Raw genomic sequence first — 25,788 nt, 5'->3', positions numbered from 1 at the left:
AACATAACACAGTGTTTAAGGTACTGGTTCGAAATGTGCCAAATAGCCAAACGTCAAACGCTACGAAATAACCTGTCTACTATCTGTTTTTCCTTCGTCGTGATAAAGAAAAAGCAAGTAAAAACTATTATAAGATGTGCTTGGCCTTGCTAGTAGAAACTAAATAGGTTCTGAGCAGTTTTGTGAAAAATTTCTCGGTAACAGCGTGATAGTCTAGCTAGTCAAGTAGCAGCACATCACAATGTTTCGTAGCAGAAGCTGGTTTGGAGGAGGCTGGAACCGTCCTAAAAATCGCCTATCGCTTGATCATCTGAAATATTTGTACAGCGTACTTGAGCGTAATACGACAGTTTCTGAAAGTAACCGAGGGCTGTTAGTGGAATCGCTGCGCTCCATAGCAGAAATACTGATCTGGGGCGATCAAAATGATTCTTCCGTGTTCGAGTAAGTGTCTCAAATCGAGCATGTGCTGTGGGAGAGTTTCTAAGCCATTCTATCGTTTGATCATTTACGTTTTCTATCGTAGCTTCTTTTTGGAAAAGAATATGCTTTCCTATTTTCTGCATATTATGCGACAAAAGAGTGGAGGATCCAGTTTTGTTTGCGTACAACTTCTACAAACATTGAACATTCTGTTTGAAAACATCCGGAATGAGACATCGCTATGTAAGTAAAGCGAACAAAGGGAAGCAAGCAGCGCAATGGTTAATGACGCGTTACATGTTTCTGTTGTTGAATAGTTTATGTATATAATCGTCTTCTAATATGGCTTTTTTGTCTTCCTCTTACAGACTATTTACTCAGCAACAATTTGGTGAACTCGATTATAGTTCACAAGTTTGATTTCTCGGACGAGGATGTGATGGGATATTACATATTGTTCCTAAAGACGTTAAGCCTAAAGCTTAACACTCACACGATACACTTTTTCTATAATGAGCATACCAACGATTTTCCACTCTATACGGAAGCAATCAAATTCTTTAACCATCCCGAGTCAATGGTACGCATAGCCGTACGCACGATTACACTCAACGTGTATAAGGTGCAGAATCCGAACATGCTGCAATTCATACGAGACAAAACGGCAGCGCCGTACTTCAGCAATTTGGTATGGTTCATAGGGAAACATATCCTGGAGTTGGATAATTGCGTTCGGAATGACATTGAGTAAGCGGACTTTTTATGATAGCTTCCATTGGATACTCTAATGTAACATTTGATTTTATTCTTTTCAGTCATCAATCGCAGCACCGTTTGGCGAACCTTGTGGCGGAACATTTAGATCATTTGCACTATCTGAACGACATTCTCTGCCTCGATATCGCTGATCTAAATGCTGTCTTGACCGAACACCTGCTTCACAAATTATTTGTACCGCTGTACATATTTTCGCTGACCCCGTCACCACCCATGTCGATGGCCGTCGTAACTTGTAACTTGGCAGCCGTTTTAAACAAAGTCGTTGATATCGATATCAAGGAGATGAACAACCCACGAGTCGCGAGCGTGGTGGCGTTGTTTCTCCTTTCGCTCGTGTTTCTCGTCATCACCCATCGGCCGCTCATCAACGCGCTTACGTGGGTCATTTTGAATGCAGACCATACCGTTTTTAAGGAGGGCGCCGCACAAGTGCTAAACGCGTACATCGATAATCGCGAGGTGGTAGCCTTGGGGTTCGTTCAACCAGTTGAAAGTCTAGAAGAAGCACTAGAAAGCACGGTATCATCTTCTGCGTTATATGGTGGTGAGCAGCCGCATCTAAGCGATGAGGCGAGCAACAGCGGTCACAATAAGAGCCCCAATAATAGCAGCAGTAGTAGCAGTAAAAGTGGCGAAAGCCGTGCAAGTAGTAGCAGAACTTCCACTACCAACGAACCACCCATATCGAGTGAGTACTGGTGTATTTTATAATTGCAAGCTGCTTTATATAAATGTCTTTTTTTTTATTCATTTCCATCTTTAGATTCTCCTAGCCCGCCAACGCTTTCCGAAGAGATTGAGAAGGTCAATATTACCGATGAAGAAAAGGAGAAACTTCTTCTCAATGCATATCGGACCCCTGAGACGAATCGTCCTTTCCTTGACATGGTGTTATCCTCGCTTGATTGTACCGAGAACGATTTCCTGGCTTTGTTAGCGTTATGTTTGCTTTACGCTTTAACAAATAACAAAGGTATGTTGGGCCTCATTTGGCATTTGTAGAAAGGAGGAGCTCGGTTGCAGCGTTGAGTAGTTTGTAGCTCGAATCATGCATTAACGAATCGCTTCTAATGATATTTTAAATTTGTTTTTCCACGCTTCACACCGTTCGATACCCATCACATCTATCACTACTAACTCTACCTTCTATTATCTCCACTATTAACGTTACTGCTGCTGTTTAAAAATGACATTCGAACATTGCACCTCGACTTGCGCGTCCTCGTGGTGTTGTAATGCTCATTTCTTCTCGCTGTCGGTGCCGGTTTTGTAGACGGTTAGTTACCCTTCATTTAAAGTTCATATTGATGTTATATTTTTGTAGTGTACATAGCATATGTAGCTTGATGTGGTTGATAACGCGCTACATTTTAAAAGTAATCGAGTTAAATTATAATATCTTATTGGCATGTTGATTTGAGACCTATGCGAATAAAATCTTTTTATTGCTAGAGGTCAACATTATAGGAATCATCAACAACTACGCAAATATTGCAGTGGTTGATGATATATTTGGAGTTCCAGTTGTCATAAGCAATGGTTCTGTACTTTAAATATTCATGACTGGATATTTTCCCTAGGTGTCAACGCGGAATGGTTAGAAATTGTTTTAAATCGATCGTCACCATCAAACCGAACTCAGTACAATATCGTTCTGCTGGAGAAGCTACTACAGATAGTCAACATTTCAAGCCAACCGTGTAAGTAAATCTGTTGATTAATAATTAATTAATAAGTTGATTAAAAATATTTAAAAATATGGTCTTTACAGCTTGTCGCATACGGCTTGTTACTACGGAATTGACACTAAAGTTACTAGGGCAAATTATTTGCTCTAGCTCTGAGGATTCTTCAGTTTCTGAAGAGTATCTATCCTCTCTCAATCAGGCTCGTAACCAGGCGATGAATGTGTTGAAAAATTTCTACAAATCGGAGGATATTTTCTTGGATCTTTTTGAAGATGAGTATGTTCTTTTTTAAGGATGCTTTCTTGGAAACTGCATTTTATACACTAATATGGTTTTTCGACAGATACAACGAAATGATGAAAACTACGTTGAATGTGGAATTTCTCTGCAATGACTCGACTATTTTGTTACCCCCCACCGGTACACCATTAACAGGCATCGGATTTACGCGTCGCTTGCCATGCGGAGAAGTGGAGAAAGCACGCCGCGCAATTCGAGTGTTCTTCCTTTTTCGCCGCATGAGTCAGATGATATCGGGCGAGAAGGAGTTGCTTCTTCCACTAACAAATTTGAGCCAATGTGTCCAAATAGATAATGCACTTGATTTGAGTAGGTATAGCAAACAGATTTTCAGTGTATCGGTACTCTTTAATTGTTAATTTTTGCTTCCAGATAATAGCGATCTTATCGCCTGTACCGTCGTAATGCGAGATGGTACTAAATATCGTCGTTTTCTGGTTATGGATATCCTGCAACTCATACTAGTTGAGCCGGATAGCAAGCGATTAGGGTGGGGTGTGGCAAAATTCATCGGTTTCTTGCAGGATGTTGAGGTGAACGGCGATAAGGAGGACTCGCGTAGCTTGCATCTTACCATTCACCGAGGCGGTGCGACTAACAACCGGACTCCTATATTATCGGCAAAGTTTATGTTCGATGATCATATCCGATGTATGGCAGCTAAGCAGAGATTGACGAAAGGCCGAAGTAAAGCGCGACAGAAAAAGATGTTTCAAATTGCGCAGTTACTCGAAATACCGGGGCAGCTGAATGATTCCTCGTTTCCATCACTGTCGGCGGGTGGCACTGCACCGAGTGGCACACCATCGTTAAGACACGGATCCTCCGCACGACAAGGGAGGGAGCATCGACCCCTGTTTTCTACCAGCAATCGGGTTCCTGGTGTAGCGGCAGCTTTGAGGCGTGATAGTATGCCTTCGGGCAGCGTGAGTCGAGTGCAGATGAGCGCAAGTCGTTCAAGCGAAGGGTAGGAACAGATTTATGGAGGTTGAATTCAAATACGACTGCTATGGAGAAAATTTATGGTATTTTCTCACGTTTTCAGCGATCCCACTGGTGCTCGACGTAAATTGGCTGTGGGAGCAGCCCGACGGGAAAGTAGCCAACCGATTAGTGTTAGCTCAAGTGCGATGAAGTCACGCGATAATTCTCGTAATCGTTCGAGTACGCCACGCTCCCGAGAATCGAGTCCACGCATACCACGGCCACGTTCGGAGGAAATCCCATTAGAAGATTTTCGTCGTTCGCAAAACTCTAGCCCGGTCTCTCGTAATTCATCGAACAATCCATCCCGCTCCCATACGCCGTCACGGTTAACGCTAGAACCAATGAGTGTAGTCAACATCTTACCGACCGTCGGTAGCAGTGGAAATGGGAATGGTGCGAACGGTGGTGTTCTGAGTGGTTCATTCAAGGATCAAACCATTCCCAATGTTATCTCAACCGGGGTCGTACAGCCGACAGCGGCAGTAGCTGCCCTGCCCGTAACGACCCTTTCCGTACCGCAAGAGATGAGCCCAACGTCGGAGGAAACGTCTTTTATAGCGAATGAGGAACGCCAAAAGAAACGCGGAGCTATAGAAACAGTGTAAAAGATACACGTTGTTATGCGTCGTTAACCTCACCAAAACGATATTTGGAGTGTGTATTTTTTGTATTTATTTTTGATAGGTCAAATAAGTTTTATTGTTGAGATTTCTGATGTTTAGTTCGACTAGGAAATACATAACACACCTGCCGATGTAATTAGTCTGTGTAATATGTCGTAATATTCGCTATTCGGTAATAATTCCTATCGATAAACAAATTATAAGAAAAAAATATCTGGTGAGTATGCAAGATTTTTGATAACTTATGTAACTGATGGTCGATATATCAAGCATAGATACTAAATACTTAAATTTAAAAAAATTGAACTGTAGACTGGTTTTACATAACATTAAAACGGTTCTTACCTTCATATTGATGTAGAAAATTTACCTTCAAAAGATGTTACTGTTTCTTCGATGATTTTAAAAATAATTTCAAAAAACTGCCTTCGAAATATGTAATTTATAACACAAAATAATAAACGAATATAATTAATAGAGCCAGTATCTGAATCGTATCGGTCATTCTGTCAAAAGGTAAACCCATGGGGCGGACCAGCGTGTATAATGCATACGACAGTTTGACAGTTCCTGGCGTTACCGCATGCTTCTTCCCTACTTTCGCGCGCCATTTGTTTCTTTTTCACACCCGGCAATTTGTGAAGGCTGTACGGATTGCGTTTACGGTTTAATTCTTTTGCAAGCAGATACGTTTCCGGCTTTTATGTGTTTAAGTTTCGTAATTTGTGTGTTCTACTCCAAGGATTTCTGAAGCGTAGCCTTATCCCGCCACCAGGTTTCATCTCGGTAAGTTTTGGCATCATACGTTTGCGAATTTTCATCATATTTTTAGAGACTCTGTTAAACTGTTGATACTATTTCTGAAGATCCCTGCACCCGGTGCATGTTCCAGTTTAATGGATTTCCTTTATTTTTAGTACCGTAATAACATCCCATGTGCGCAAGGATATTTACGTACAGAACAAACGAATCCCTAGAAAATGATCTTGTTCCTTGTAACATCGTCTTTTATACGACGTTACAGAAGCGACTAAGAGCTAATGCCCTTGAACCCGGGTCCTGTTTCGCTTGCAAAGTTCTTCCCACATTTTTTTTTCGGATAATGTTAAATTGAAAAATTGGAGTACCGATGCACTCATAGGCTTTTCATGTGATATTTTCTTCCTCTTTTTATTCTAAAGCCTCTCGCAGTCGCGTCATGTTTCGCAGAAGTTTAAATTTGTATAATTCATATCCTTGTATATGTATATATATATATAGAGAATCCTTTGTTCCGCTCCTACTTTGTTTCTTCTTACGTTTTTATAAGGCAAAGCTTTTACATAAACTATATCGATACTGGTTTGGTGGAACGCCCTCAGTTCGCCGCGGCCGGGTCGTCTTTATTCGGGTCCGTTGCGTGGGCTCATGGATATATCCAAAACTTTGTTGCTTCAAAACTTGTAACTAATGTAAGCTCGGAATATGCGCCAGATTGAACGCCTGCGTCCACCTTTCTACGGTCTTTGAATATCGATCGATTACAAGACGAAATTCGGAGCAAACATAATTAGCGCGTTCATCTAATTGAAACAAACAAGACTGGGCACGGCAAATGATAAAATCTACATCTGTTGGTTTATCTCTACGTTACAGGCAATAGTCATTGCGCTAGGATATTTGATTATAGCTAGTTTTTCGAAGAGAGCCTTTGCTTTTTCTAATATTTGTTTCTTTTTCGTAATAGTTTTTAGCGTGCTCGTGTATAAATTGTATAATGGATAGATAAGTACAGTCTGTAGACGCTCCGCAAGCTCGCTACAACTTAACCCACTCGTTACAACTGTGCGTCCTTACGAAGTTATTTGGTGCACATTACTTGTCTTTCTTGCTATCGTATTTCGTTCCGATTAAAGACTTAGTCAAACTTAACAAAGTATATGGTACATTTCTCGTGTTTCCTGCGCATTCTATGTTGCACTTAGTAGAGCAGTGCTTTTTGAAATAGTTCAGTTGGAATAATAGATTGGTTCTTTTTATAATGGGTTTTGGTTGATTTTTAGCGAAATGAAATTTGCCAATTTACTACACACAATCGTATATTATCGTACGCCGTAGCTGCATTCAGAACGAGATAACTCAATGTTGTCTCTAATTGATGATTCTGCTTTATGTCGATTGCTACTTTTGCAACGTTCGAGTTTCTACTATTTTAATTGTTCTTTACATAGGAGCATTCCTTTTGTTACAATGTCTTTCTATTGATTTTGAGACGAATTTGAAATCACTTTCCAATTTTGTATTAATTTTAACCACTACCAGGCAAAGAGATTGTTCCGTTAGCGACTAGTAAAAGGAACTGGAATTGTCTAATGCTAAGCAGTTTGCGTCACTAAACGGTAGCAGCTTAAAGGCATAGTTGTATGTAAAATGTCGCATTGATGATGATTAAGCGATTCTAAAGATGAATCTTTGCCCCATCCCCCCTGTTTTGTCTAAATTAAACACACTTATAGAATAGTTTCTAAATCGCTACGTTCGAATGGGAAATTTTATGATACACGAAAATAGAGAAACATATTTTGTGCATGTTCAATGCCCGAATAAGTATCACAAAGAAATATGTCGTGTTATCATGATTTTTATGCTCTCGACATTTTTGGTGATATTATTTTTAATCAATATCCACGATGATTTATCAACGTAAAGATCCAACAGCCGTGTGTCTGGTGGGCCATTTGGCCGGGGGGTCGCTGAAACTAGGTTACATTGTAAACGGCCACTTTGTTGAACTTGAATTTAAATCATCAAATCATTGCCGACAGCGGATTGAAGCGCATGATTTTCGATAGCAAAATCCATAGGAAGGACGTAAAGGCGCACAGTACCACTCCTCCCCAGCCAAGGTCCAAGCTCCAGGCAGTGACGAAAACACGGGCACCGAGAAACTTGGACGCAGCCCTAGCCGTACCTTTGATGGCCACCACACCGTCGATGGTACCGTCGAAGTCACTGTCTAGTAGCGGTCGTCCCTGCTGTCGCTTGAAATGTATTATCATGAGCGTAAACAAGGCGAACAGTGCTGTGAAGAAGGAATAAGTAAACAAAAAAGCAACGTAATCATTTCTGCAGGATTTTTTTAACAAATGCTAAACGAATAGCAAACTGACGATGAGCAATACTTTTTGTAAATTTTTGTTTGAAATTTTTATATTTATTTAATTAAATGTATGAATATTTTACTAGCATGAAAGTTAACTAAACACGAAATGAATAAGCTGATTGATTGTCTACTTTTCAAGTTATCAAGTAAAGTATATATGAAAAGTAATTTGACATCCAGCTGTTCATAAGACGCAGCACGTTTGGTTTCATAGATAGCACGTTGTACGTCGACTTATTGAGATATTCTGTTCCAATCGCTCACTGCAACGGTGAATTTTCTCCACGCGGCTAATGCATATTGTATTGGAGAGCGTTTGGCGGGATTCGTGATAGCTACCTCATGCCTCTAGGATGTGCATTGCGTGACTCGCCAGACAGGACATGTGATGTGCCCTTATTGTTCGCAGGGCTTCGGTCGAGACCGCAGAAGAATTGAATTTGTCATTTTTTATTTCCGACACGTTCGCACAACGTTAGCGGTGCCATACATTCTTTGCGTAACAGACGGGTGAGCAACAAAGTAACAACACAAATAAGTTGCATTGGACGGTAAAGTTAGCACACCGATCCTTTTTTTTGCTGTTTCACATATACGTGGTGGAAATAGTATAAAGCGAGCTTATCGATTTTGTTTCTACTACGTCTGGGATATCTATTGATATCCCTAGTCTTACTTTATCCATTTATTGTTCGTTTACTTTACTTTAAATCAATACTTTTGGTAGGAGGAAATGTTCACCTACCAATTGTCCGTTTACGTTTAAATGTTCACCTACCAATTGTCTGTTTATTATTTCTTGTTTTTTAATGTTAAGAATAAAAGGCCTGCTTGTCCTGTTGTGTATAAAAATCGTCCATCTAATGTTAAATATTGTCGAAACTTACCTGCTAGTAGGTACATGACACCAGTCACCAGCACGGCACTAATTTGTCGCTGACAAACGCCAAAAGCACCTACTAGGGCAGCGCTGCCAAGTATGATGAGGCACACGAGCGAACACGAAATCGAGAGGTTCTGCATTCCTGATAGAATGCGTTGAATCGTACCGGAAAAAATGATGTAAGATTTCAGTTGACGATGGCGGCAAAGATTGAGAAAAAAACAGTAGGAATAAAAGTGGAGGTTGAATAAATTTAGCACATGCACTCCTGCTGCACTGACGTCCCAAGAGCCTCTTCTTGGACAGGTTGCTTCTTAGATTTAGTTAAGTTAAAAGCTTAGATAAGAATGAGTGATTGAAAAACGTTTCTACATAAACCGAATGGTTGTGAAAGAGAAAAGCGATTACCAAAATTTTGATACACTAGCAGTTTTCTGGGGGAGGGATAAATGAGGAGCGAGCAGGATACGCGCAAGCCAAAGGACAATCGCGATGAAATTGCTTTAGCTTGCCGGGGCAGTGCACAGCAAGCAGAGAGTAGTGGGAAGAGTTAAAGCAAGGGCAACTGAGCGTATTGCATCTGCAAAAGCTGTACGACAGTGGCAAACATTGGCGCTTGTGACTACGTCGTTCTATGATACGACAAATTGTGTAGCTCTGTCGCTGGGTCTGGGCCTTTCTGATCGATAGTAGCTGCAGTGTTGTCCTGTCACTTTTCAAGAGTCACCCGTACGAATGAAAGAGTGAAATTATGCACATGCTTTACCGCCGCTACGCCGAGAACGGTTGTTGGTGAAAGGCATTGCGGCGGATCTATGCTCTTATGGCACGCCTGCGGGATGAAAGCGAGCAGTTCAAAAGCTATGCAATTGGTGGTCATGACGATAGCGTCATATGATACTACCTATGAGAATTGAGAGTAAAAAACCAGATGCGAATATATTCTACTGCCACAACCGATCGATAGTGACTCATGGTATAGAAAATGGGTGGTGGTACAGCAAGGCTAGCGATGAACATCTTCCTACCTAAATAAACCACCGTTCGAAATGAAAACTATTCAGATGATAGTTTGCGTTTCAAATTTTATACATGCCTTATTTCTATTTATATACAACATGCAATGTTGCTGTGTGACTAAAAAATGTTTAAAATGTGTAATTTTCTCCTTATCATGTCCTTGGTAGTGAATTTGGCCAATGCAGCTCTTCAAAGAAACCTTGCCTGCTCAATAAATCTCAACCGAAAGACGAGATAACGAAACAAAGAAAAATCCTACAGCTAAAATGTTGAAATTTTGCGACAGTACGTTCCAACAATGGTAAAGCTCATAACCGTATCCTGCCCATAAACTTGGCATTTGCGGGCGGCGTAAGTTGGAAAAAAGGTGTTCTGAGAGAGAGAAAGAGTATGGTGCTTGAAATATCCACCGCTGAACGTATCTAATGCAACAACACAGCAGACAGAATGTGCTGTATTTAGATAATCTTCACTGGATTATGAAATCCACCGGCCTGTGCCAATGTGTTGCATAGTTTCAGCAAGGTGTAACACAAAAACATACGTATTATTGTAGCAAAAAGCATCTGTACGCGTTGCGTTGTACCTACTTAAATGCGGATGTAAGGATGCCTGGGACTCACTGTGTTGCCAATCGGCCCTCGCATCCTCGTCGTTACCCTGCGCACTCTCCATAGTGCCGGCTAGGTAGTTGACGCATTGCTCGACCTGCGGGAAGCCATCGTTCGACATGGTGCGAATCTCTTCGGCGGTTAGGTCAATGCATAGCGTCCAGATGCCACCGTTCATCGGCACCAGAAACACACCCGCCCGGTTGTCGGTGACCGCCGGTGAGTTGCTCGCACCCGCCGCTCCTTTGTGTCCTCCCGAGTGATGTTGATGCGAGTGTTGCTTCGGTAGTCCTATTGGAGAACATTCAAATTAAGTTCACAATTTTACTGCCTTCCTAATAAGAGATGGCACAATGCAGAGCGTACCTTTGCCTTTGAGTGGGATTTTCGCCGCACGACCGTCCAAATACCAGTGCAGCTCAGTGGCGGTTTCGTTGCTGATACGATCGAGACTGCCACGGTCCCAGGACACGTGCTCCCAGTGATCGGTCATAATGGCGGCGCACAGCATGGCGGTTGCACTTGAGGTCATGAGCAGCGTCAGGAAGAGGAACATTATCGGTGGCGGGATTGAGCAGCAGGTTCCATTGCCGGATGGTGTTTGCTGGTGGCCAGGTCCTCCGACGCTACCAGTGGTGGTGGTTGTCGTCGCCGTACCACCCTGACCGATGCTGCTGGTCGTCGTGGTAGCCATGATCGTGGTGGTGGCCGATGGCTGCATGTTGCTGTAGTGCTGATAGTAGTAGCAACTGTCAATGCTAGGAGACTTGTCTGGAGGCGCACCGGGACCGGCCGGAGAGTAGTGATGTCCGCTCGCTAGAAGATGGTAGTCGTTGCCGGAAACGTTCGCTGTACCGTAACCGAGCAGGGTGTTGTTGTTCGTATCATTGGTGGGGCAGTAGTTCACACCGTGCTGTAACAGGGGCGCATCGTAGTCATACTGCAGATAGCCGTGTTGCTGCTGCTGCTGCCGAGACAGCTGTCTCCGATGGGCCGAGGATTGTTGGCCACCAACACCACATCCACCGCCACCACTAGTGCCACTACCGCTGGTCGTCTGATGACGGTAGTAGGAGTTGTTCCGGTGTATCACGGGCCAGCTGCGGGTGGTTGATTTGTTGCGAGAATAGCTGCTCGCCGTGGTGGTGGTGATGTTGGTGGCCGTCGTTGTCGTCTTCTCGGACGTAGTTTCTTCCGGTTCGAGCTCCACGACGAGTTTGTTGCTGGTTGAAGGTATGGTGATATGTCCCGTCCGTTGTTCGTCACCGTACTGGTCACCACCGCTGCTCAATTCGCTTCCTCGCTGCTCGTTGCAATGGGGTATGAAGGAAGGATTTTCTGGGTAACTACAACCGGCACTATTGGAGATGCGTTCGTGCGACGAATCAGCTGCGTCTGCGAAACGATCACCGGTAGAAGCGGTTGACACAGGACCTTCTGCTGGTAGTGGAGGAGCTGGTGTTGCTGACTGAACCTTGGCTATTGTAGATGATTGTGGTGTAGGGATGATGTAGGTGGTTATCGTTGTAGCTTCTGGCAGACAGTGGGTCGTCACGGTGTACTTGCAGCCGGTGTCCGATCCGGGTTTTACGAGTCATAAAGCATTATCTCGTTTCTTCATTTTGTCACACCGGTCGCGCGTATGAATTGTTGTATCTATTGAATCGTTGGACTCTGGTACGCGTTCCTTGGCCGTACTTGATGCCTTACAGATTTGTTTATCACGCCCTTTAGCCTCACTTGTTATCCTGTAAATCAAAATGATGCAATTTGAAATCAGAAAAATAATAAGAATAAAAATCTCAAACATAGATAAACAATTTAACGAGCTTATGCAAGTGGGCCATTGTTGCTAAAAGCATGGAGTAACAATGCAAATACACTCTCCGCCAAGTGCTCGTTGTGGATTTCAAGCACATCCTAACTAAAATGGTACAAGAAATACGGTTTCTCGACGATTTCAACCTCTAGCTAATTTCGTAAATGGCTGAATCCAATAACGACGGCGCGACACACAGCAGCTTGAATTATTATTCAATCTTTCAAAAGCGATCTTCCATCGCTGGGCATTAGAAGATTTCTATTAGCTGATTTCTCGGTAGATCTGTCCACTGTTAGTTTGGTGCCTTGTGAGTGCTTCTAATTTCGCCAAATCGTTCAGAGATCTCTACAGTCTACAGCCAAATTGTACCACCCCAGCTGCTGTATAATAGCCCCTCGGTTGGTTAGGTGGGTGGGGGCTAGCCGTGTGATATCATGTTCAGGCGCCAGGCGGCTTCCGCTGGACAGCTTTACGATGCCCGATGCCTAGCATTGATTGGGGTGAGACGTTGGAGTGAAGTGCGAACCAGATGTTAGAGTGAAGAGTGAACTCTTAGAAACACGGCCAGACAGCGTGTCAAGGTTCCTCCTATCGCCGCTGAACAGTGAACGCACAACGAACTTTGAAGCAGCTCGTCGGTTTTCTAGCTGCGCTGATGGAGGCGCATGGTATGATAATGGGTTTGTGATAAAATCGCACTCGCCAGTAGCCTTACTCGGTTTGTTGGCGGGATTTGTTGAAACAGAGAACGGCGAGAAAAACTGGCGTTAGCATGACAAAATGGGATGGATCTATCCTAATTATCGCTGTGTTTGCCTTAGTGATTGACATAACGATGCTAAATCGTTGACTCGTTGTAAAACGAGTCCTAGTTGCCTGTGATACGGTAATGGATGGGTGCAGCATAATCAAAATTCCTAATTAGTATTTGTAGTACGAACGAAGTTTGAGATGGCAGAAGATAGCCGGAACGTAGCTGCAGCTGCGCTTGGGTGGTGTAGCTGTGTAACATGATAGTAATTAAGTCCAAGGTCTCGGATGCTAACCGATTTTATGGTTTCTTGGATTTGCAAGTGATACATTAGTTCTTAAGCATATTAAATCATGATTGATAGTGTGGAGCATAATCGTTTTACGAGAACCGTTTCAAGTTTGTAGCAGCTTACGGATCTGTTGACCCATTTAATATTCGTAGTGTACACGAAGCGAAAAATTCTCAGTTTATTCCTACTAAATGTATGTAAATATTTATCTACATAATTTATCCGACAAAGATAAACAATCCTCTTCTGCTCCCTGCTACCGCAGTGCCACTGGTATCAAGGCAGCCGGTCGATGTTACATATCCAGGAAAAAAGGACTTATTATTTATTTATTCCAACGTTGCTCCCAGGGCTTTGGCGTTTCCTTTTTTGTTTTTCGAGTTCTCGTTTTCACGCCAAATTTCCCGCTGAGCCGAACCCTCCAGGGACAGCCAAACGGAATTATTTGTCATGTAAATATGCCCGTTAATTTTACGGAATACTAAAATACCTCCCGAATGAGATCATTTCACGTACATGGAAATTGCTTGCCACAGCTTGAAGCATAAAGAAAGTAGCATAAATATGTGGGTGTGTGTAAGCTCGCGAGAGCGACTGTGCAAATGTTAATCATGCATGAAAATTAAATGTAGCTGTATCTTGTAATTGCATCTTGGTGCCATTTCGTTTGTATTGTGTGAACATTTTCATGTATTAATTATGTTATGGTACAGCCCAAAGCATGTAATGAATTTTAAATGTTAATCTTTGTACGACAATCGCTGTCACTTTACTGTGTTTACACGGTATGGGTCAGCTGGCTTTGTGCTTATATTTGTAGCTAATTCCGTTCATCTCGAGGATAGTTTAATGTACTCAGGCTTGCTATATCCGTTCTAAAAATGTTGTCTAATCAAACATGACCAAGACAAATTTTTCGCAGAAACTCTTCGGCGTTCATGCAGACCAAAATGCGTTCGTGCACCTTTTAATGACCTTTTTTTTCTGAAATCTTGGATAGTTTTCTCTAGTCGACAACAAGACAAGGGAAATGTGTGGCCCGAAACCATCTAACAAATGTGCTCGTTCAGTAGGAGGATCAACTGTCAACCTTTATATGCCATCACAAGGATAAGCTAAATGGGTGAATGTCATTCTATACCGAGATACGATTGCCTTAAGGAGGCTTGAATCAGGAAAGAAAGCAATCCTTTTTTGTCCTGTTTGTGTATCGTACCGTCGTCTAATCCATTAGCCAAGTGTTTGCGTTTTTCGCTAAAGGATGTTATATTTACTGTTCCAAATGATAAAGCAATGTGGGGGTTGTGTGTGTGTGTGTGTGTTATTTTTGATAAGCCGCCATACACATTTATCTGTTTTGTGCCAATTTCGCAATGATATGTTAAAATAAAATATAAAACATTATCGTGCACAGGGATTTCTGCAATCTACAAAACACACGGAAATTTCTAAGCTGTTTGCGTAAATGTGTTTATCATGTAAAAAATTGTTATCTTAAAAAAAAGCATATAAGCAATTAGGTAGCTTATCGGACGTACGAGCTTTGTCCATAAATTATGGTGCTTTATGCTATGTTCTCGATAGCGACAAGCTGAGCAAAATTCCGCCAGATTTACCACACTCGCACGAATTTCGTACGACGCTTATAGTCGATGTGCAATGCTTTCTATCATGAAACTACTACTGTTGAAAATGTACTAGATATCATCAGAAAACTTTAGATACCATAAGTTCTTGTGCTCAAGGTTAATCCCGATTGTTGATCAACGAACACAAGCACAGGCGTGTTGAATTGCCAAGGGTATTGTGGATACGTGGAGCTGGGGGACGAATTTATCAATACCATTGTCGTTAGGGACGAGACATGGGTTCACTATGCAAATATCATCTTTTTTCGGCCGTTAAAAATCATCTAGAGTGCTTTTTTAGAGACGGACCTGGGCCTTCCGCGTACATGGGAGGGATAAAGCTCACAAAAGTGCTTGGCACAAATCAACTGTTACGTTGAAAGATATACAAATGAGCAAGCTTTTGGAACAGCATTTTTTTCGCAATAAAATGTCATTTACTTCAAAAAAATAGGAAACTCTAATTTACGGGCATAATGTTCCAACATGTGTAATTTAATGTTTTTTCTCGTTATGCTACGACCTCCTTGTGTTAAGGAAACAAAAGGTGAAAAGCATGATGACCGATAGGTGGGAAGAGTTCTACAAGTATCTGAACGGTAATGACTGTTGGAGGAAGTTTTTCCTATAAATTGGTTGGGTTTTCTTTAGTGGGATGAAACGGCGCGATGAGTATCGTTGCTCATTTTTGGGCAACTTTTATGTTGGAAGAAGTTCATACCTCATTTACCGACATGCCATGAGCAATGCCGGGGGCACGTATCGACCGGAATAAAAGAGCCGTAATGAAAGTCAGTATATTATGTTTCTTTCACTCTTGAACAGTACGAACCAGAGATAAACAATGATTGTCGAGTAATTAAATCTCTACACTTGACCGACGAAGTTCGTTCTACGTGTTTAGTCGGAAGCTGGGTTGGTTGTAGTATCTCTATCGTGATCTTTTGCGATTTACTGAAAGAGATATCCTTGAAGTTTTCCCTGATTTTGATGTGTCTTTAAACAAGCTGGTCTTCATAAATTTTTATATAGTTCTTAGGAATTTCAGAAATGGACTACACAAATCAAATGGTGCGCAAGGGATCAACGATTAACATCCCGTTTAAGCAAAATCATACGCAACACCACCGTGCCCAGCCCCGTGAATATGTTTGAGCACTTCCGATTGCGTGCTATTTGCATATAGACCCAGACAGTACTTCTGCGAACACACGGAGACCTTTGCCGTCCTCTCCCTGACCTTCATAGCAAAGTTATCCTTCTTGTGCTTCCTTTTCGGCCCGCCGCGCCGAAGATCCTGCGAAGATTAAACGACGACGGTGTTTCTTTTTAATGATCCAGTCGTTTGCAAATCCAAATCATAACCTGTAACAATCAACGACCTACAAACGCACACCACGTTTAATGCCGGTCCGATCGTTTCATGCGGCCAGTCACCTTTCGACTTGTAGCGCCCGAGCGAGACGAATATTGTAATGAAAGCGGAAAGCGGCTAATCCGCGAGGGCTGTTCACCGCGAGGATTCTTATTCTGTGCGTTTTTGTGTTCTTTCTACTCTCCTGCTTGCCGGTCGTCCTTGCGTCGAAAAGCGAAAGGAGGCACGAAGTAGTCGAAATGTTTGGCTTTGATTTATACCCATTCGGGCCATGAGGTACCGCGTCCAGAAAGTCTTGTTTCTGGTGCTATCGTTTGTTTCGCTTACGACGGCCTTGCGAAACAACAAAAGTGGAACAGAAATTAATTGTACGAAATCACCGCACTGAAGCTGTTGCGGGAACATATTTTTCAGATATATTTGCATTTTCCACTCAATGGTAACGCTTGGAAAGTTTAGTAATTTTATGCGTCGGATGAGCACGATTCTCAACGCAAAGCACACATAAATAGGAAAAGTTTTCGTCTACTTACTCGGTAATGGACGACAGCAGGGCGCTGCTATGAAGCTGTTTCGCTGGAAATTTCGTGCAATATCTTTTGGCGTCTTCGAACTCCTCGATGTAGCCACCAATTAATAATGTTGGGTGGGCGTGCAGTTTTGCGTTTAGTTGTATATTTTTTCCTAGCAATCGCTACTTCTGCGGCAAACTAAATAAGCAGTGGCTTCGTGTCGGTGGTGGTACTGTGGTATCGGTTTATTAGATCATCACGGAAAGATTGTATTGCGAAATGACTGAGGGAAAACATAGAAGAATATTGAAGGCTATTCTCAATTAGAGTAGCTTTGTACATGGCCACAAAGGATATATAAGGGCTGAAATTTTAAACTTGATCGCATATTTTATACCCTAGACATTAATTAAAGTGTTCAATTTTTCCGCTCGTTACTTGAACATTGCATTCTGTCATTTTATATCCATCTAGGAAGGAAACGATGCAAAATTCTTTACGCCACGCTCAATTATTTCCAGCGTGCTATGAAAATATTTGTACGAAAATTGGCTCCAATTTCTGCTTTGTGTTCGTGCTACTAAAAGCACCCGGGCTTCGCTATTATCCTGCCCGAGATGAAGAACTTGGGTACTGGCAGGGGTGCAGAACCGAGCGCAAATCACTCCTTACACAGCAGAGTCATGGCGTAGAAAAAGCAGACATGCAGCGGTAACGGCGCAATTGCTCGGGAGGGGGTAGTAAATTGGTAAATGGTTACGCTCGAGCCGCAGGACCTTTGGTGGTGCACGCGTGAATACTATTGTGCTCTCGATGCTTCACCTCTGCCTCGTAGCACTATGTGTCGATGAAATCGATTTAAATATTTTTTACCGCTTTTGCTACTGTATTTGTCTCTGTCTTTTCACTGATGATGCATTGTACAGCAGCAAAAGTGGCATGATTTCTCGGCATATGATATCAGTGCCAGGAACCCTACGTACTACTATTTTTTTCTATGTGATTTAAAAGCTGTCAGGTAAAGCAGAAACTCGCATGGGTGCTTTAAATTATATTTACGTGCATACGATGCACTTACGTTGTCCTTTGAGTTCATAGATTTTGTTCCCGCCGTAACGTGGTATAACGTCTTCTAAACGTAATATTGAAGTAAATTTCGCAACATATAAAATTGAGGTAACCGATTTGAGGACGAATCGCACCTTCACTTCACTTTTCTACCAAACACGAGAGAGCCTTCGTGCGATTAAGTAACACCCAAGTTTGATCCAACGCGTATGCAAAAACTTCACTATAAACGTCGACGTGCTTCTGGTACACTTTTCGGGTAAACATGTACGCGAAATATAATCACATTTACACTCACGGCGGCAGCACGTTACATTTATACGATACCGTAACAACGTTCCTGTGGGAGCAATGAAAGTTGTCGATATTTTCCCCCAATGACTTTGCACATCATAAACACCTTTCGTTAAACACTCAAAGCACTGTTCGCTTAAAAATTATTTTTTTTTTACTGCGAGACAATATTCATCAAAATAGAACCATGTTACCACCGAGCGCTCATCGTATTTGGTAAAATATACAAAACATTGCTAACCTACTGCCTTACGCAGGGATATGTATTCCATCGGCGTTGGTTGTGATGTAAAATTTATGTCGCCGTTGTGGTAGAATAGTATGACTTGGCTTTCGACGACACTTTGTGAATTTTTAACTTAAGAAAACAGGAACCAGGCTTCGTTTCTGTCGACCGGTTGGTGGGTAACTTCGTTGTGCTTTCGTTGGAGTGCTGCTTTTGTGATGCCTCGTTCTTCTATTCTCTCATTGTATGGTGCAAATCCTTGCGCTACTCCACACTACGCGTACGCTATGCTACGTGTTGGCGATTGAACTGTGAACTTTCTTCACAAAAACATGCACCCGATACAGAGAGCGATGTTAATTTTCACGTGAGAACACTAAACAGAGAGTTGCTGTTAGTGAAGATTGAGTAAATTAGAGCTAACAGGCTCACGATTACATTGTGAGAGAATGTGTGAGCATAAGGTCCGTTTCGATTAACAGTTGATTCCCTTGGGAAGAGTTTTTCCGACCAACAAACACACAAACGCACACACACTCTAATATTATGACGGGAAAGCGGTTACTTTTCCTCTTTTAATTTTGTTGTTACATTTTCTCTCTTGTTCGTGGTAGATTTGTTCAAATGTGAACCCTCTCTGTATATATGCTCTCATCGCAGAGCTTTCGTGCATCCGTTTTAGTGCTTTGTTCGACTGTAAAAGAGCCCGGTAGAAAATATCCTTACAAACTTTTATCTCCCTTTGGCGTTGGATAGCAGAAAGCTTGCGCACTTACGCGGGAGGAAAAAATCAATATCTCCGTTTATGTTCGGTGGCCGGATGCAGAACGGTCCAGACAAGGTGGCTAGTATAGCTTATAAATTGTTAACACGGAGAGCTGTTCGCTCTCGTCTGAACTACTGTTTAACATGAAGAAGATATGTTTTTTTGTCAATGGACAGGTAAAGAACCAACTAACAGCCCGGCTTTATTTGTTGCAAACAGTGCGGTTGTGTAGATGTGGACACCGTAGGTGAAAGAAGAAAAGTTAAGAAAATATCGACTGTTTGCTGAATTATTTCGTTCTCCGTTTTGTTGCAATTGCAATTGAGTTATTAGCTATATAGCTGTAACTCGTGTTCTTTTAGTGTCTGTGTAGATTGTACTTTTAGTGCACTGTACAATTTGTTACTATTGTAAACACAATCAATGCTGCGTTAGATGCTCTATGTTATGTTTTTTTTATGCAATAGTATTGTAAATGCATTACATTTGATGTTCCAGTGAATAGTGGCAGGTGTCACGGCGGACATGGTATCAGCACACAGGGATATCGGTTTTACGATGAAACACCTCCGATGCATAAACTATTAATAGATGACCTTTCTCTCCACTGCTAGAGACCGTTTGAGTTAAGCGAGATGCAACAGTTTGTGGGAAAAACTGTAACGAAGCGTGAGCTGTCTTTGAGAGAAAAGGAAAAAAAAACATTGAATCATTAATCACGTTTGACCCATACTTGGTCAAGTGAATCAACTGCACGACCAACCGACCTATCTACCGATTTGCCAAAGCCCTTCAAATAAGATACAATATCTGGCCCTTTAGGGATTTCTCAAAATTGGAGCACATGACTGATGAGCAATAATTCAAGAAGCTCGAAAGAATTCAAATTAGCATGTTGAAGACCAACATGATGCATAATGCAACAACATTGAGTTGATTGATGGTATATCTCTATACAGTTCCTTCATTTATTCTATTACAAGTGACTTTACATTTACATACAGTTCCTTCTTTTATTCTTTTACAAAAAATGTGATAATTTATGAAGATGCCATACACTAAGCTAGAAAAATCCTTCCACGAAGATGCACAAAAGGCGCCAACGTACATAGGATTTTGATCGAGATTCCGTAGATTTCAAAGAACAAAGAACGCGTGTTTGTAGTAAATATTCTAACAGGATACATTTCAGACTACTTTTGGGCGTGTGCCGTCTTACCGCAAATATTTGATTTATTAAAAGTTTCATCACAATTATCTTTTACCTCTAAATGTATGTAGCACCAATAATTCTCCTTGTAGTTTGTTGTAATACCCGGGCTTTGGCTTTTCTTCTGAGCTCTATTATCTTGTTATCATATTTCTGTATAGATTACATCCGCCTTGGGTAAAAGTCGTTGAAGATTAGAACATTTTGCTCTCATCTGCACCATCAGTATGGCAGAAAAATCAGAAACACTCGTCACGAAGGAGGAAAAGATCAATGAAGCAAAGGAACTGTTTGGTCGTGGTAGCAGAAACTATTGCATGAAGCAGTATGCGGACGCGGCCGACGATCTGAGCGCCTGCTGCTCCATTTATTCCGAGTTGTACGGTCCTAACGCGGTAGAGTGTGGCCTCCCGTACCTGATGTATGCCAAATCTCTGATTGCCATCGGGAAAGATGAGAATAATTTGATCGTCCCGGGCGATGATGAGGAAGAAGCCGATGATGATGATGATGATGATGAGGAAAACGGTGAAGAGGAAGGAGCTGATGGTGATGAAAAAGAAGAGCATGAGGAAAAACAAGACGAAGATGAAGAGATGGATACAAAGGAATCTTCCACCGATGCTAAAGACTCTACTGTCGCAGAAAAGGAAAACGGCATTGAGGAGAAAAAAGAAGAAAGTGATCCTAGCAAAGTAGAAGTAGCTACTGAAGCCGCCGCAGGATCCAGTTCGTCCGATGCAAAGGCTGTGGCGACGAACGGTGAACCAACGCCTGGTCCTTCCACTTCGAACGGGGATACTAGTGTGCAGGAGGAAACACCCGATAATTTACAAGTTGCGTGGGAAATTTTGGAACTAGCCGTACACATTTTCCAAGAACAGGGAGAAAAAGGATATGAAAATCTACCCGAATGTTATGTGGAATTGGCAGGAATTTCCTTTGAAAACAGTTTCTTCAAGGATGCTATAAACGATTACGGTGAGTGGATATTTTACCGCGTCGTTAATAGATGATCCCTAGGATTGAATATGGAATGTTGTTCTTATCCGTGATGTAGGTAAAGCGCTGGAAATTTACAAGAAGACAAACCAATCCGATCAACGCCTGCTGGCCGAGGTGAACTATAAAGTTGGTTTGTGTCATATGATGGAGAGAGAGTTCGAGGAATCGATCATATCGTTCAAAGGAGCAATCACCGAGTTGGATAAGGTGGTAGAGACAGAAAAGGCAAAAGAACAGACTGACGACACAAAAGAGATCATTGAAGATATTGAGCAGTTGAAAAAGGAGATCTTAGACAAGATTACCGACGTCGAAGAGGCAATGAAAACGGTAAGTAGCCCGTGTGAGCTACGATGACTGTGTACGAATAGTTAACGTAAAAACCGAAAACTTTTCTGCTTATAGCCCATCGAGGATGTGAAGCGTGAGCTTTCAAAGATCATCGTGTCGGGTGGTGGGGAATCCAGTAGCAAAGATCTGAACAATGGAGCTAGTTCTTCGTCCAGTGGTGCTACTAACGGATCAGCCGCGAAATCTTCGTCTGCGGCGACTAAGCCGGCGAATGATATTTCTCATCTAATTAAAAGAAAAAAGCCAGACAGCGCAACCACCGAGGTGGAAGGATCACCTGCCAAGAAAACTGCTTCTGAATAGGCTCGCGATGGTTTTTAAGCCGTCGTACTTACTGCATCCTGCAACAACTGTTTTATTTTACTTTCAATTCCGCGATATTCACCGAAAGGAGATAAGAGATTATATTCTGCGTTTGGAAGAAAAAAAAATGCACTCGTTTTAAATTATTGGTTTCCTCTACACTGTGTACTACTCTAAGCTGTTCTGTATTATCACGACTAGTTAATGTTTTCTGGCATTCCTTGCTGCCTGTACGCGCCGTTTTTTATGATAGAATAGTTACGAACGCGTATTGGCCAATCATTGATCGATATCGATTTGAATGAACGAGAGAAACAAATTGTAAAGCATAATTTAATTGGTTAATAATTTTGAGCCCTTGAAAATGATGATAAATACATAACATTTTAAATAAACCATTTTTGTACTCCATTTTTAATTGAAATGCATAATTGTATAGTATTTAATGAAAGAAATATTCCTATTATACAGTTCGACAGGTTTGATAGGTTAATATATCTGCACAACAGGATAGTCAACGTTCCTTCAATTTAAGATGTGCATAGATCCAATGAGCATAGATTTCAGTTTTAAATCTCTATGTTCCCACATGTTAACTTTTGCTGTGTTATTTGACGCTTTTCGCTAGCGATTTCCCTTTCGTTACCCTGCCATACGCTGCTGTAAGGTGCCCTTTTCACTTCAATGCGCACCATGCTCGGATGACATAGTGGCCACATAATGGCAGCTGCAACGAAAATAAAAGTGAACATTTTAGTAACTGAACGCCCCAGGGGGAAGGTTCGACCGACGGATCGGTCAACCGAAAGAAGACAAATGGCAATTGTAGCCGCATGCATAACAAGTAAAAGTGCGTAATGGAGGCGCTTACCCTACCCGAAGTACAGATCGCTTACCAAGTGCCGGCCATCGGATGTCGCCGATCGGTGGGGTTCCAGCGGTGTTTCGCGACTGACGTTGCGGTCGTCGTTTTGTCAGTCTCCGGGAAAATTAACGATAATGAAACCGTTTAGTGTCATTCGGAGGTCGGCAGCGTGATCGGCTCGCTGGTGAGGCACTCTTCGCCCCAGCCGGGCCCGGTTCTGCTCGAAAACTTTCGCCCGTACCCGATCATTTCCCTTTCGTTTTCCGCGGGCACACGCCCCGACCGCAGGAAAGGTGAAAACGCCCGCCTTTGTTGTCGCATTATGGGCTGAGCGGTGAAAACAGTGTGGATCCGCCGGCAAACACCCCACGGTGATGGTTCGGTTCGGCCCTACTGGCAGGAAATGCATGAGGAATCTCCGGCAGCCGGCCCTGTCGGGATGTTGCACTTTGCAACACCGGTTTGCTGTAGACCCCCAGTAGTGGTGCTGTTTGGGGTTTCGTCTCGTTGATTGATTGGCCATTCGGTGTCATTTCCTTGAGTGTGGCTGGAGTGTAATTTCATCCGGCGTTTTCTCGCTGGTAGCCGCAGCCGTGGGAGCGCGTTTCGAAGCGCGTTTTAACGATCCGGCCATCAGCGTTGTGACCGTAAGTGTCGTAAGCAATTACACCCGGGAACAGCCTGGGTCTTGTGTTTTACACAGGGCGCGGACGGTTTTATGGGAGGAGACAATTTTTGGGACTAAAGAGGCTACGGTTTTGGTGGTGTTTTGTTTCGTTCGTTGGGGTGAAATTCATTAATAACCTCCGAGCATGGTGGTACGAAATTATCGGCTCCCTTGGGCTTCATTTATATTGTTTTGATCCGTCGCAGAACGCCTGAAACAATTACCGATTCAATTTCCCAAATTGGTAAATGAATGATCATTTGTTAAACTGCAAACTATTATGACGGTTCAATGACTGTCATTACGGCCTACTTTGTTAGACACGTTGGCCTCGCAGAAGGTTTGTTTCACACAGGCATTAAGTCGAGAAAGCAAACACCCTAATGCAACAAGATTATCGTTGATCGACTCGATCAAAATAGTCCAGCATGTTGTGCCTGATTTACCGAACAATCGCATTCAAAGAATCGCCGTGCACGATTGCTGATTATTACTAAATCTTCCCTACACCGTTGAAACGGGTTTTCATCGATTGGTAAACGATAATCGCACATAAATTAGATCCGATCCCGAAAACAAGCCCAATGAGACAGTGGTATGGGTCCGGGAAAGCGATAGGTTTCAGAACGAAATTTCGGTTCTTCGGCGTTTGGTGGTTCACCTGCGGCTCGTTATATCGCTTCCAGCGGGGTGCAGCCAGGTTTCGAACCAAGCTGGTGCACAGTTTGTGCTTGCGATCGCGTTTCGATTTAAGATGTTGTGTATTCCGTAAAATTGGAAGCCATTAAAATAAATTAGCTGCTCCCGGGTTTCGAGCGCCGACACCGAACGGGAACCGCCGGGAAAGTGTATTATTTCGCCGGTTTGCTAAATTAACCCGATACACGCTATCAGCAGCGTGTTTATCGGCACTCAAACGGTATGGCGTAATCGAAGCTTTACGATCGGAGCTGCTAACAGAAACCAGCTGTTCGGGCGGGCACAGAATAGCTTGGAACGAGCGCTAAACGAGGATTTTCCAAAAACTTACATTTCCATTCGACGAAATGAAATAAGTTTTTTAAAACATCTCCAAAGTTTCGTTTAAATCGGTCGGATAATTCACTGTCTCTTAGCCAACGAAATCCACCTTGGAACAGATACACTCGCTAACAAGCGCCACCAAAGTTCACGCCAGTTGCTGAGCAAACTCTCTCGCCGAGGTGATACAAATTGCCGCACAACATGCAATAAATCAATTGACCCCGCTGGTGCACCGTGCAAGTGCCTTCCCGCGCCTGCGGCAGTACGAAGGAAACACGATAAACGGTGTCCTTCGCGCGAACCTCCACGTAAACCGATAAGGTTTCATTAATTATGACATTTAAAAAGCGGCCCCAGCTCTGGAGTGATTTTTGTTTTCGCACCATCCGTGCGATCTGCTGCCCGCGGAGGTCACGCGCTTCGTTCGCCCTTCAATCGATCGGTTGGCCCCTCGGTCGCCACATCCGTAGCTCGTTAAATGCGCCCATTGATCATGCGGTTCCGAAGGGGTTGCTGGGTTGCATCCAGTTTAAGCGACTCCTCTTTTTGCCCTTTTTACGACGCCTTGTCAGCCGGCCGGGGTGTCATTATTATTGCCACCTTTCGGACACACGGATGTTCGCGAAAATTCACCCGCCTGAGGGGCCAGTTTGTCGCCGCACGCGGAGGATGCTGATCGAGCCCTTTCGGAGCTCCGATCCATTGACGGTATCGGCAACAGTGAAGGAGGTCAGATCCGTAAAGCGAACCATGTCGCGATCGGGCAGCACAAAACGAGCACCGAAATATGGCATCAACGCATGCGAGATACGGGCGGTGCGTAGTGTTCGATTGAGCAATGTGGATATCTCTCGGACACTTATCGATGACACTTGGTATGTAGGATCCGGTTTTCGCCATACCGACACTCGGCGTAAGGCATGATTATGGTGATTTTCTTTCGATGCTTCCTGATGTCCACGTTTTCGTCCACGATGTAATTGCGTTGCAATGTTTTTAAAGTGCCTTAAGTGTGTTTGGGAATGACAAAAACAAAATTGCAAATATTTTTCATCATCAAACCCACGCCACTCTTGAGTGCAGATTAATAGCTCGGGTCCGAATATTGGGGTGCTATTTATTTATTACTTTCATCGTCTGATTGCTGACATTTTGGACGGTTTGTTTGGATCG

At 42.8% G+C, this 25,788-nt stretch overlaps 3 protein-coding genes across 4 annotated transcripts; 2 read left to right on the top strand and 1 right to left on the bottom strand.

Moving 5' to 3' along the window:
* The first annotated feature begins 241 nt into the window (after nucleotides 1-241).
* On the top strand, nucleotides 242-4,937 carry LOC128730693 (protein CLEC16A homolog). The gene is made up of 11 exons (XM_053823769.1): nucleotides 242-444; nucleotides 527-666; nucleotides 792-1,170; nucleotides 1,239-1,736; nucleotides 1,812-1,870; nucleotides 1,958-2,176; nucleotides 2,784-2,903; nucleotides 2,975-3,167; nucleotides 3,235-3,500; nucleotides 3,564-4,158; nucleotides 4,381-4,937. Exons 1-11 carry the CDS (start codon nucleotides 242-244, stop codon nucleotides 4,781-4,783), a joined length of 3,075 nt encoding a protein of 1,024 aa, XP_053679744.1. The 3' UTR covers nucleotides 4,784-4,937.
* Nucleotides 4,938-5,448: 511 nt separating this feature from the next.
* LOC128730648 (protein NASP homolog) lies at nucleotides 5,449-22,414 on the top strand. The gene is made up of 4 exons (XM_053823759.1): nucleotides 5,449-5,587; nucleotides 20,563-21,382; nucleotides 21,462-21,736; nucleotides 21,812-22,414. The coding sequence occupies exons 2-4, from the start codon at nucleotides 20,629-20,631 to the stop codon at nucleotides 22,058-22,060; spliced, it is 1,278 nt and encodes a 425-aa protein (XP_053679734.1). The 5' UTR covers nucleotides 5,449-5,587; nucleotides 20,563-20,628; the 3' UTR covers nucleotides 22,061-22,414.
* On the bottom strand, nucleotides 7,588-11,178 carry LOC128730755 (uncharacterized). 2 transcript variants are annotated; one of them, XM_053823871.1, is made up of 4 exons: nucleotides 10,824-11,178; nucleotides 10,437-10,748; nucleotides 8,831-8,968; nucleotides 7,588-7,862 (listed from the first exon to the last, which is right to left on the bottom strand). In XM_053823871.1, the coding sequence occupies exons 1-4, from the start codon at nucleotides 11,176-11,178 to the stop codon at nucleotides 7,588-7,590; spliced, it is 1,080 nt and encodes a 359-aa protein (XP_053679846.1). The 2 variants fall into 2 exon arrangements, with proteins under 2 accessions (XP_053679846.1, XP_053679923.1); XM_053823948.1 differs by having other exon boundaries at nucleotides 10,470-10,748.
* Nucleotides 22,415-25,788: the final 3,374 nt, after the last annotated feature.

This window comes from Anopheles nili, chromosome 2, assembly GCF_943737925.1.
Source record: "Anopheles nili chromosome 2, idAnoNiliSN_F5_01, whole genome shotgun sequence".
NCBI classification, from domain to species: Eukaryota; Metazoa; Arthropoda; class Insecta; order Diptera; family Culicidae; genus Anopheles; species Anopheles nili.
Note: the sequence above shows the minus strand (reverse complement) of the source record. Positions and strands in the feature narration are given on the sequence as shown.

Excerpts from the sequence above, each read along its gene's own strand:
- LOC128730693 (XM_053823769.1), top strand. The coding sequence starts at position 242 with ATGTTTCGTAGCAGAAGCTGGTTTGGAGGAGGCTGGAACCGTCCTAAA. Across the intron at positions 2,177-2,783 it reads CGCTTTAACAAATAACAAAG|GTGTCAACGCGGAATGGTTA; the intron begins GTATGTTGGGCC and ends TATTTTCCCTAG. Across the intron at positions 3,501-3,563 it reads AGATAATGCACTTGATTTGA|ATAATAGCGATCTTATCGCC; the intron begins GTAGGTATAGCA and ends TTTTGCTTCCAG.
- LOC128730755 (XM_053823871.1), bottom strand. The coding sequence starts at position 11,178 with ATGCAGCCATCGGCCACCACCACGATCATGGCTACCACGACGACCAGC. Across the intron at positions 10,749-10,823 it reads AATCCCACTCAAAGGCAAAG|GACTACCGAAGCAACACTCG; the intron begins GTACGCTCTGCA and ends GTTCTCCAATAG. Across the intron at positions 7,863-8,830 it reads TGTCATGTACCTACTAGCAG|CACTGTTCGCCTTGTTTACG; the intron begins GTAAGTTTCGAC and ends CCTTCTTCACAG.
- LOC128730648 (XM_053823759.1), top strand. The coding sequence starts at position 20,629 with ATGGCAGAAAAATCAGAAACACTCGTCACGAAGGAGGAAAAGATCAAT. Across the intron at positions 21,383-21,461 it reads GGATGCTATAAACGATTACG|GTAAAGCGCTGGAAATTTAC; the intron begins GTGAGTGGATAT and ends TCCGTGATGTAG. Across the intron at positions 21,737-21,811 it reads TCGAAGAGGCAATGAAAACG|CCCATCGAGGATGTGAAGCG; the intron begins GTAAGTAGCCCG and ends TTCTGCTTATAG.